The following is a 12,449-nucleotide window of genomic DNA, read 5'->3' on the forward strand; positions in this document are numbered from 1 at the left end:
TTTCTGATCTGGTAAAAGTGCCGTCTTTTCCCGATTCCAAATTATGGTTATCATAGTGTTGGGATATGTTTGCATCGCTTTTACAGGTAATATTGTTCCGCATGAAAAAAAATCCATGAATCTCGTTACTGGAATATATCTTCGAAAATTACAGCATTTGTAATATACTGAGCATTTCCGCGATAGATAGGAAGATGCGTTTTACAATTTCGAATTAAGCCAACCGGGATCAACAGGTAAATTTGTGCTATAGCCTTCAACCTAGTCTATTTATTAAGCTGCCCACTTGGGTACTGTCCGACATTTCATTTTCTACCACCACTTAACACAGTTTTGACAGGTCCTGGTAAAATAAACTTCTATAGTTGCATTGGAGTAGAAATTGGCAGATTAATTCTGCCAGTACTTGGGTAACTACGCTGACTACTTTGACCAAATTTCATAATATGATATTGGGTACATTTTTGTATTGGATGTGTAATCGTCAAATGTTTTCATTCCATTCTAAATAATGAGGTTATTTACAACAGCATAGCGCCGACCTGCCACAACTCCAAGGCTTAATAAACAAACTGTATTTCTATGGTGACTTCTTCACAGTTTATAAGTCCTATCCGGTACCAACTATTTACCTCGTTAGGTCTCTCGACCCAGTTGAAACAGACCGTAATGTCCTCGGCTAACCTGGCGATGAAATGTTGGTCATTATGGAACGACCAGCGAGGACGAGCAGCGCTTGCAGGTGCTGCGATGGATTATATACTCTGATTAGCGTGGGAAGCATTTCCCGTTATCTTCACAATGCACCTGAGGGGTTTGTCATTGATGCTGGCGCTTCTGTTTTTGGTGTATCCAAAACTGGCTGCTAAGCTGATTTCGTGGAAATTTTGTCGTCATCAGGTTTGATCACCAAAAGAGACGTAACTGGCGTCACCAGGTGGAATCTTGAAAGTAAATTAATGTAACAAGGTCGGTGATGTCACAGTTCGCATTCAAGTCCATCCACTTAACCACTGGTACTCTACCGATGGGGACTTGCCACTGGCGCAATTTCATAATCAGTAGAGGGAATCTGGCTTTCGCGCTGTAAAGCTCTTAAAATGGAGAATATACACCTTGACTCTTGGTCTTCAAATATTTCATATTTATGGCAAAACTGTAAGGTCGGAAATTAGTTCTTTGCAAATGTAAATTCGTTTGCCTGATTTCTACCTTAAAGCATGTTCTCTAATGTTATTTAAAAGTATTTCCTTTTCGTAAAATTTTAAGCCGTCGCTGACCTTTGGCCATTGATGTGTAATTCCTACCCCAAAGAAGAATAACCACTGACATACTGGGACGATTATTGTCAGTTATCATCTTTGGGCCACAATCCAAGTAGCTATTCCCCATCATCCCCCAATACATATGCACTTTCTCTAAAGTGGCTGGAAGATTTATTGGAAGAATCCTTCCGTTACTCTTCACTTATCTATATGAATGGGGTGTTTCTACTCTTTTGAAAAAAAATTTGAAAAAAAAACTCTTTTGAAAATGAAAACAAAGATATTAAACAGATTGGAAGTGGAGAATGATATTTACTGTGCTCTTTCCCATACTGTTTCACGCATTGGTGAGATGCTGAGATGAAAGCCACGACTGAAGTGCTGATAAATACAACGAGAATTTAATTTTTCTATTTTATTACAAGTATGCTTTTCATGATTAAAAATGCAGATTAACATCAATTAGCCGTAAACCTAATTTGAAGGCAAGAAAAAAATTATGGCATGGGCCGAGATAAACTATCGGCTTTAAATACACGACTATATTTCTCCAATTCGTGTCGGATTCAAACAAGTTAATCGTGTATACGGCCGTTATTTGAATGATGAACTTACTCCAAGGATATGTTTATAGCTTTTTGCTTCAACAGCGCCTTCTCTTCGGGATCTTTCGTCGAACGTATATCGTCCAGTATTTTTCTATCTGTGTAGAGGCAAAAAAGTTGAAGATGTCTTGAACGAGACATTTTAGAGATGAATTACGGATATTGAAAGAAAACACGGACATACTTTTTAAAATGAAACTTTTGGAGAAGTTCTTTGATTCTTACAAATTATATTTCGTGAACGTGTTTTCAATGAACATCAGTTGGTCTATATACTTACATTCATAGGCGCCGACTTACGAGGTTACGAGGTGGCGCAGCCACCTCGTGACCATATTTACGAGGTGGCGGCCACCTCGTACAAAATGCTCAAACGCCCAAGTGATTATTTGTGACCAGTAATTAGTAATAAGTAGGGCGGTTTTTTTTTGACCTAAAAAAAAGACAATTTTGACCTAAAAAATCAAAATTTTGACTTTTTTTGACATAAAAAAACTGAATTTTGACCTAACGTATGCAAATTAGGTGTTTTCCCACATGATGTTAAAATTGCACCACTTATCTTCATTTCTGGTTTGAACTGGCTGTCCTAACGAAGTAGTTTGGCCTGAAAAAACGTTTTTGGCTTATAAACAGGCATGTTTTTACATGAAAAAAAAAACAATATTTTAACGAAATCTGGCCCTATGAAGAATTCCAGTGGTTACAATATGTATTATGGTAGAAATAATTAAAATATTTTGTAGTACAACGAGAGATGCTTTCCTACATTCTTGGGTAGAAAGTACACGTCCTTACTAAGAAGCTTGTCAAGGACGTTCAACAGCAGCAGTTGTTGGCCGACAACACTCAAGTTGTGCGTACACTGCTGGTGCTGGTGACACACCGTGTTGCTTCATTCTGACAATGTTGTCTACATCACAATTTTTCATCATGCGCTTCTTAATATAAGAATGATGCAATGCACAATAAGTCTTTCTTCAGTTAGGATATTGCGGTACGTTGACCATAACACCATGTCTACCTATTATTTGCTTTTTTTTACCGTTTATGATTCACAATGAGCAGACGATTAGCCATTTACAACGGTAGGCCTATAAAATAGGCTAAAAGCGGTAAAATATCAAATAATAAGTTCACCGACAGTGCTAAATCTACGATACAAACAAAATGCAGACGTCAATTTTTTTTTTAATTTCTTGAAAAATTTTGACAAATTTTGACCTAACGCTACAATTTTGACAAAATTTTGACAAATTTTGACATGTCAAAAAAAAAACGCCCTAGTAATAAGGTGAATCGATGCGTCCTCGTTTGAGACGTCTTCGGTTTCGATACGCGCGTGTGCCAGACGCGTAGCCACGGGGGTTTCGGGGGTCGAACTTCCCTATTTGAAAAGCGAAACCCCGTCATTTTGAAATGATCATTCTAACTCTAATATTCAGTTGCAATTCAATAATTGTGTAATGTGTAATCGTGTTCCGCGCGGCGGATTTGCGAGAAACGTTTTGTCAATTAGCGAGAAGAATCTGCGATGATCTCCCGCTGAGATGGTCGCGAAATTAGGTCATTCATTCCCGTGCGCGTGGCAATCGCTAGCTTGATTTATCGCGTCTCGATCAAGCCTGGTTCCGCAGGCTTCAACAATCGCATCTGCAAGGCCCAGTTCACACTATATCATCGCTTAACTGCGCAATCGAATCTGCATTGACGGCTTCGGCCTGGTGTGCACGATATCATCGCTGGCCTACACAATAGCATCTGCAATAGACCTGGAGTGAAAGATATCATTGCTGAATGCTGGCCCACGGCCTAACTATCGCGTATCGGGCCTAGCATGCTTTGGCTCCATCTCTCGCTGCTTTCGAGACAATGCGGTCAAGTTTACGCTGATTAGTGATTGTTTTATGTCATATTGAGTAAAAAGCGACATCGCGAAACTGAATAACATCAAATCGCTGCAAACAGACTTCAACGTGCGAAATTGATTCCCGCTAATACTTGAACGTAACGACCAGAAGATGTGTATCATGTCTCGAGTTCTGAAATACGACAAAAGTTTGAAATCGGTGCAATCAAGTTGCGACATTTTGATTTGCGAAAACTGTCGCCGAGACTGCGTAATACGCGCGCGTATTTAATTGTTCACCAGAGATAGTGACTTGCTAATTGGCAGCACTCCCGGACTCTTTGGCAAGCTTATCATACGCGTAAAATCGCCGATACGAAGAGATTATATGATCGCCATATACACATGTACTTGACCCTAATTGAATTGATGCTATATTGGTAAATTTGAAAAAAAAATCCAAATCCCCCTAATTTTTCGACTGGCTACGCGCCTAGCGTGTGCCAAGAAGCACCATCCTAGATCTCCTCTGCCGACCAGGCGCCAAAATATACGTTCTGCTTTTCTGAAATCTAAATTATGTGCACCCATATTCATTTACAAAACCATTCATGAGCTAGCTAGCTTCGTGATAGGTAATGGGAGCGCGAAATTGGAGGGTGTGTTGGTGTGTGCCTGCAAATTGGAATTCATTTCTGCGCAGATTCGTTTCTCTAACAAGGCTTTGCCAGTGACATTAACTGGGAAATGCAGCAATAAAGCTTAAACACAGATATAATGAGAAAACAATTGTCGCGACGAAAGCTACTCAGTATGGTGTCATACTCAAAACCGATTCGTGGCGATACTGATTAGATTACACGCTTTCTCATTTGCCATCATCCATATTTCCATATTTTGTGCGGCCGTCAACACGTAATTCAATTAGTGTGCGTTGGCGGCCGTCGACATGCAGATTGAAATTACGAATTGACCGATGTATTCCCGAAATGCTTCGCGAACGTAAATCGGGAAATACACCAATGTTTTAATCATCAAACAATTGCCGCGATGCGAGTTGGTCAACGCGAAGCAAGAAACCGCAAGAGACAATTACTGATTAGCTGCGCGATTTCGGGTTTGTAATCATCATTATTGTCTGCTTGAAGTATTCGAGAGTTGTCGTGTGTTACTTGCAAGGCCAGTGCGTAGTGTTATTTCGTTAGTCACACTGGGCATTGCGCGTGAATAACATTGACATTGACGCAACTGCAGATTCCGTCGGACGGACTGGTAGCGCAGGCCGCAGTTACACGTCAAATGATCGTGCCGTTTTAAGATACCATTTAATAACTCGACTGCATGGTTTGATATTAATGAGTGCATGGCCAGTATTAAAATGCCACGGGAATGGTTTAGCTCTGCACTTACACCAGCGGCATGCAGTAAAGTGCGTTTTCGTGCGACGATGACGTCATCGATATGGGACGATTATGACGTCACAAGATTTCGCCACCTCGTTAAAAAAATAAAAGTCGGCGCCTATGCATTATTACATTATATAATAATTATCGAGGAAGGTGTGGTATATCATTTTGTTGGACTCAAAAGTTAGTTACCAAGCTTATCATGGCGTTTGGTAGGCCATGAGCTAATATCCATCATATTGGTCAGAAATAGGCTGCTGATTTTATTTAACAATTTAATACTACATGTTCTCCGGCAGTTTTAAAAGTCAAAGTACATGTATTAACTATACAAGTTTCAAACTAAGTCTTGAAAACCTTGCTGTGGAATAGTATCACCCAGTTTAATGAGATATACGGAGTAATGAAGTGTTTGTACCAAGATTTCATCGTAAATACCATTTGCCGCTTCATAATTAACGCACATGCACTCTTACCGAAAAGAGTACGTGTTCACATCCAAAGGGTGGTACACTGGGCCACTGGGGTAAATATGTTTTGGAAATCTCATAGGAGGACACTTTTTCAAAATTTTCAGACTTACAATACTGTAAAATCCGGAAACAATGGTAAATTTTTCCCGACTTTGTGGTTGGTTGACTAAAAACAAAGGTCAACTTTCCGGCTCAGCTCCCGAAATAGCCGCCGGAGCGTTACTTCACTGATGATTTACTGTATCTCAGTCCAATTTTAACCTATATTTAACCGAAATTCTCTAAAAAGAGGACATACGCTTTCAAAGAAGTAAAAAAAAGAGGCCAAATCCTCTTAAAAGAGGACGTATAGTATCCCTATGGTACACAAAACAGAACCAAACACAGAATTATACTGCGGTAAACATCAAACCCAACATTTTAATCCATTAGATGCTTGATAAATTTGAATAAGCACAGATGGAGCGCGAAGGAACGTAGGCACCACAGTGCTACGTCCGCTTACAAAAGTTTAAAATTTGCTTCTGTCCGTTGTAACTCTCACGATATAATTTACAGTCATCCAAGTAGGCTATAATATGGTATAACTATGCACAAAATCTGGTATAAAGGTATTGGCAAAAGCAATAATGAAAATGTATCTATTGTTCTATTAGTCACAGCTAGCGGCTGAAGGGGCATTTTTTAATTTACATTGGATTTGATTTTCTGGAAAATATCGAAGAGTTCCAGATTTGACACTGCAAAGAATACACACTCTTTCGCTAAGAGTGTGACGAATATTCACATTACGTCACCTTGGTCATGACGAAAGCCTTTTGGACGAATCGATCGATGCGCTTGCTCTCCATTTTCCCTCTAATGTCATTTGCTTGATCGAGGTAAAAACTCGTTGTTATCGGTGTCGACTGTGGAAGTTCTCCATCTATAGAACAAGAGGAAGCGTCTCAGTAGCTATACCAGACTTGAACAATTGGATAATTGTAGTCATCTAATTAGTGTAGTTAATCATAGCGAAATGCTGGAAATTCTAATTTAATTTAGAAAATTTTCCATGCTCTAATAATAATTCTAATCTAATTTATGATTTTCTTGAAAATGCTGCAGAAGAACTGCATAGCGCGAAACGAAACAAGATTGCTATATAGACATGTCCAATTATTGTCCATATATGCTAAAGAGAATGAATACTGATTTGATATGAACTGAATTTGATTGTTGGGATATTTCTTTCAAATTCGGGATTTAATTCAATTTCCAAGTTTTTACAAATTCAGTAATTCTAATCTAATTTGGAAAAGAGAATATTTATAGCTCTAATTCTTATTCGAATCTAATGTTGGAAAGCTGAAAATTTTCTGGTGGGGCAACATCATATCGGTCGCTTTTTCGTGAAAAGGACAGCAGAACATACCTGAATCGAATACAATCTCATGTGGCCCTTCCTGGTAAGAAGAAAAATCATCATGCAATCGTCCGATGGTCAACAATTCGCCCGTGTTTTTGACGTTGAGAACCTCTTTGACAACTTCCGGGTATACTTTATGGAATCTACCAATGAACTGTTAATCCCGCTCCTGAGTTCGTCGATATAGTTTTCGATCTAAATATGGAATAAGCGGCATCATAAATGGCACCGAGGTTCTCAAGTAATAGCACGACCAAGCTTGCATCAGCAAATCAGCGTTCCTAATGCACGAGAATGATTCATTACACTGGTTAACAAAATGCAAAAATATTTTTTAGGCAGAACATCTAAGAGCCGTTTCTGGGGTTTTTGAGGTTGCTGATTACGAATATCACATTAGCTTTGTCAGATTGGCTCTTTGTCAGAAGATATTTAGACCCCTGAAAAAGCCCAAAATTTTAATATTTCACTTGGTAGGATGAAAATCGTAGTTTTTTTTCTAATTTAATACTACGCGTGAATGGATAATTGACTAGGAAGAACCCTCATGTCGTTGTAAGTCATTCTATCAGTATTAACATGACATGATGCAAAATATTTATTTGTAAAAAAGGCAGTTTGTCAAGCCTAAAAATTGTACTTTTGCGCAACAGAAATACATATTCTCCTGTATCAATTGGTCATTCTACCAAGATTAAAGAGGACTATAAAACTATAAATATGTCTTTGAAAAGCTTAACTACAATACTCGTATGCTGCGGCTCATTTCTTTTGGCTGGTAAATGGATAATTTTCCGCTGAGTCGACAAAGTGAGTATATACCTAGTAACCCTATCAAACGAGAAGTTTGAATCTGGTATCTGGTATATTCGAATACCGATAAAAGATTCCAATTTCACATTAGGAATGAGTTCACTGCACTGCACTGCAATTTCTACTGAGATGAAGTAGATAAAACTTTTTAGATAGTCACAAAGCACCCAACTGCAAACAATTGGTCCGAAAATTCGTATCTGCATATCGAAAACTTGAGCACAAACATGAGCTTAAAAGTTCACTTCCTGTTCAGTCATCTTGATATATTTCCTGATCATCGTGTTGATTAGCAAAGGGAGAGGTTCTACCAAGACATCAGAACAACAAAAGAAAGATATCAGGGCAGATGAGATGAACAACTGAACATATTATGGCACACTATTGCTGGAACCTTTCGAGAAACTGCACTAAATAGCATACAGGAGAATATCGTACAAAAAAGAATTGTGCTTCGAAATAAACTATTAATATTATGTTCCAGCTGCTTCTTTCAAATTTACAATGGGTGGTTGGCGTAAAATTGATTGAATTAATGCCACGTTATTTGAGTGTTTAGGTAAATACTTATATACATGACTGGAGTTTATTTATGTACTGTACACGATATCCGTGAAAGTCTGTAACCATGATAAATTTATTACCCCTAAATATAGTGTTGTTGCTGTATTTTGATTTAAAAGTGTCTGCGGTGTGTAAAAATAACAAGTAGATTGAATTTCTGAACTTTATAGTATGACTGAGCCGATTATATATTAACTCATTACCGCGAAAATGGGAGATTTTGGTCAAAATAGCCCCATGGGTTATCTCCACAACAAGAGCCAATTTGAAAAAGGGAAGGTCATATTCGGAATCAGTGCTCTTCAGAACCCCCAAAACCACTCTTAATTTGTCTGCCTTAAAATATGTGTTGACCAGTGTATTCATAGCAGGGATATCTAGAACTAGTTCTATCTGATTCATAGTAATCAGAAAAATCCATGTACGGTGTATCTGAGGTCAGGAATATCTAAATCAATAGCTCTAGATATCCCTGGCATGAAGGAAACGACTAATCGCTTCGCACATGTTTGTGAGTGTTGGATGAGATAAGAATAGTATGGGTATATGCGGAGTTAGAAGTGCGTGCCACGAGCGATTAAAAATTCTTTCATTCATTTTCATTCTTTCTAAGACGTAAAAACGTTTGCATTAGTGGTTTATTGTCTCTATTTTTGTTGATGAAATAAGTCAGAAGGTTTAATTCTTACCATGGATTAAGGAGCTCGGTTTTAGCATGAGATGAGCTGTCAAAATAGGTGATTGGCGATAATGTTGATGCTTTTTGAGCAATCGTGTATGGTTAGGGTTGCATTTAAAACAAACGGTGCTTTAAAACATTTTAAACAGTGTTTTAAACAAATGCCTTTTAGGAAAAAACAAGTTTTTTAAAGACGTTATCGAACTATACCATAATTGTTTAAATGCTGCCGAAAAAGATGTAGTATGAGTAGGGCTGTTAAAAAACAACGTTTCCTTCAAATTTCCCTGGCTACTTTATGAAATTTTTAGGCTGGTTAATGAAGACGCTGCACACCAACTTTGGATCAATTCCAATCCGTAGAAGCGAGATTCTTGCAGTAGAAAGTTCTGAATGTATCATTACAATAAAAAAATTCAACATTTTTCTGTCGACCCCAATAAATTGTTAGGCTGCCAGTAGAGATGACGCATACCAAATGTGGCTCAATTCCAACCACTAGAAGCGAAGGTATTGCAGTAGAAAAATTTCTAATTCCATGATTTTATAATAAATAACACCATGTAACAAAATTTTGCAAAAGTTTTAGTTGGCTAATTTTTTTTATGTATTGTGTATTATGTATTGTGTTTTAGTATTCCAATCTAATTACAAAAATACCAAAATTTTTACTGAAGTGCCTAAACTTTTGAAGGAACGTGAATTTCTATAATTTTTTATTTTACTCATAATTGCTCCGTATTAATCACAATAATTCTTTATTGGAGTTGAGAAAACGCTAATGAAAAGGTTAATATGAACACATATAGCTTACCCATGCATCAAGTGACAAATCAACACTTTAAAAATCGTCAGAAGTGGTTTTGTTTGCGTGACTTGCCTCTGTGAAATGAGAAATCTTCTCTTATTATGGACCAAAAATAACACCATGTAACAAAATTTTGTAAAATTTTATTTGAGTAAAATTTTTTATGTATTGTGTTTTGACATTCCAAACCAATCACTAAAATACAAAATTTTTTTTTGAAATGTCTCTAGTCTTTGAGAAATGTCGCTTTTTGTGAATTCTAGTTTTAATAAAAATTGGACGTACAAATCCACTAACAAAACGAAGGAATATGCGCAAATAGTTGCTACCATAGATTATAAAAGGATGAAAACACTTTCCGAAGTGGTTTTGTTTGCATGATTTGGGTCTATAGACTGAGTGCAGAACCTACCAAGGCTCTGTTGTGAACACGAACCTCTAAATTTCCGAGGTTCACACACAGAACGCGAACGTGAACCTCACGTTCACACCATCCCTACAAAACAAGCTTTCACTGTCTATTCTCTCAAAGCCGCGCACTATAAAGAAACGGTGATTTACTCTCTCCTATTCATAAAATTACCGAGCAGGTGGGGCAACATAGCCTGGTTGACCTTAAGGTGTGATGTAGCAATCAAATCTATATCTGAACTCGGTTACCGACATATGGCGTTGAGTCGATCTTTGCTGGTATTGGTCCATTTTGACGGTGTTTCACACCATGATAATTCTTGAAACTTGGTGCGTTATGTCGTGATGGTGGTATTTACCACTGCCCCAAGTTTCAGGGTTGGTACTTAAAGATTAGGGTAGTAATTCCGTTTCCGAAATTGAGTGTGTGCTGATCCGTCATGGATCGCAAACAGATTTCACATCAAAAGCCTGTATTGGTGTCCATTGATTTTGACGATGTTCCATACCGAGATCGGTCATGAGTAGTATCGAACGCTGTACCAAGTTTTAAGTTTGTCACTGAACTATTTTAGTGGTAATTTCGTTTCCCAAGTCGAGTGAGAGCTGACTCGTCATTTAACGCCAACAGATTTTACGCAAAGCCGGTATTGGTCTCATATTGATTTTAACGATGCTCCTTACCTAGATCAGTCATGAGCCTTTGCACGGTATGTCTTGATTTTTGTATCGAACGCTGTGCCAAGTCTCAAGGTTGACACTCAATGATTAGGGCAGTAATTTCGTTATTGAGGTCGAGTATGGTAGAGATGTGCGCCGATCTGACACTATAGCCTACCTAACGCATTGCGGATTTCACGCAAAAGCCGGTGTGTCCGTGCTAACGTTAACTGTGTTCCATATTGAGATAGGTGATGAGACGATGATATCATGAAACAGTTAATTAGCATTCTCGTTTTGCATTCAAATATTTACTTTTACTTTATATTCTCCAATGTCAGTTTCACCGTGAAATTGTGGCCTTCAAGCCATTTGCTTACAACCCCTTGTCAAGCGCGAAAGCTATTTCGTTTTCGATGACGGCTAACTGCTGATCCCTTGATCAGCCTATACCTCAGTAAATTTTACGCAAAATCCGGTGTTGGTCTGTTCCGAACAGGCTGTTCGTAATAATTTTGACAGTACCATACCGAAAAGGGGCATGAGGCTACTTCTCGGTGATGTCATGTAACAGTGTACTAAGTTTACAGCTTTCATTCACGTATTTATTCGGTTCCAATGCCGATTTAGCAGCAGACTTCTTGACAGTAAGCCATTTGTGTTATGTCACAGTCTCCAGTTTCATGGCCAAAATCACCTCTATGTTGTTCCGAGACCGAAATTCCGAGGCTGCTTTCGTCTTACTTCTTCAAATTTAAAATGATGTGTTGGATTCAATATGACAGGCCCAATCTATGAGATAGCAATGGCGTTTGTGTCTGAACTCGTTGACCTTTTCGGTTAGGCTATACAGAATAATATCTCGAGTTATAGTCTTATGTCTGCATATTGTTAGCCAGGTCAATTGCGCACATTAATCGTGTTGAATTTCTGCTCCGTACGCCGTTTAAGCAATTTCCTTTAGAGCAGAGGTCTCAAACACGCGACCCGCGAAAACGTTTTGTGCGGCCCGCGACGGCATTTGGGAATTCCAAGTATTCGACAATATATCTAAGTGCCACATATCTTTTTTAGATATAAGAACTTAAAGTTCACCCTAAAACTACCACAAAAATCACTGAAATCCCAACAAACTACACTATCACATCACTTTTAAAAGCTACCATGCGGTAGAATATCAGCTATTACGTCACATTTCTAGTTTATGATGATAGAACATGACCCGTTGAAGATTCGTGACTGAAAATGTGATTTGGTTTGGTGCGACCTTGAATGAATATACTTGAATATATTTTTACACGCTTTTTACAGTTAATGCATATTTTGGTGTTGCATGTTATTCCTGATCGTTTGTACTCTGGTAGATAATTGTTGTTCATACAAATTTGAGACTTTCTTCAGTTATACGCGATCGTAGGTTCGTCTTGATGCGAGGACCCATGATGGCATACGTAGGTGAAGCCAAACATGGTCACTATACAGCAGTATATATACACACTGTAATGTGT

The 12,449-nt window shown here is 38.2% G+C and overlaps 2 protein-coding genes across 2 annotated transcripts in view; both read right to left on the reverse strand.

The window, feature by feature from the left end:
• Positions 1-12,449, reverse strand: part of LOC145450242 (ras-like GTP-binding protein RHO) — a 93,464-nt gene that overhangs the window by 51,344 nt on the left and 29,671 nt on the right. The gene's annotated exons all lie outside the window — the stretch shown is intronic.
• On the reverse strand, positions 808-7,448 carry LOC145450248 (inter-alpha-trypsin inhibitor heavy chain H3-like). Its single transcript, XM_080328758.1, has 4 exons — positions 7,013-7,448; positions 6,391-6,523; positions 1,881-1,964; positions 808-944 (listed from the first exon to the last, which is right to left on the reverse strand). The coding sequence occupies exons 2-4, from the start codon at positions 6,447-6,449 to the stop codon at positions 866-868; spliced, it is 222 nt and encodes a 73-aa protein (XP_080184884.1). The 5' UTR covers positions 6,450-6,523; positions 7,013-7,448; the 3' UTR covers positions 808-865.

This window comes from Botryllus schlosseri, chromosome 11 (genome assembly GCF_051294905.1).
Source record: "Botryllus schlosseri isolate E-star chromosome 11, Bs_hap1, whole genome shotgun sequence".
NCBI classification, from domain to species: domain Eukaryota; kingdom Metazoa; phylum Chordata; class Ascidiacea; order Stolidobranchia; family Styelidae; genus Botryllus; species Botryllus schlosseri.

Bases quoted from the DNA above. Each gene is read 5' to 3' on its own strand.
- LOC145450248 (XM_080328758.1), bottom strand. From the start codon at position 6,449: ATGGAGAGCAAGCGCATCGATCGATTCGTCCAAAAGGCTTTCGTCATG. The intron at 1,965-6,390 runs GTAATGTGAATA...CTACACAGATAG, and splicing joins TTCGTCATGACCAAGGTGAC to AAAAATACTGGACGATATAC. The intron at 945-1,880 runs GTAAGTTCATCA...TTTACTTTCAAG, and splicing joins GCTATAAACATATCCTTGGA to ATTCCACCTGGTGACGCCAG.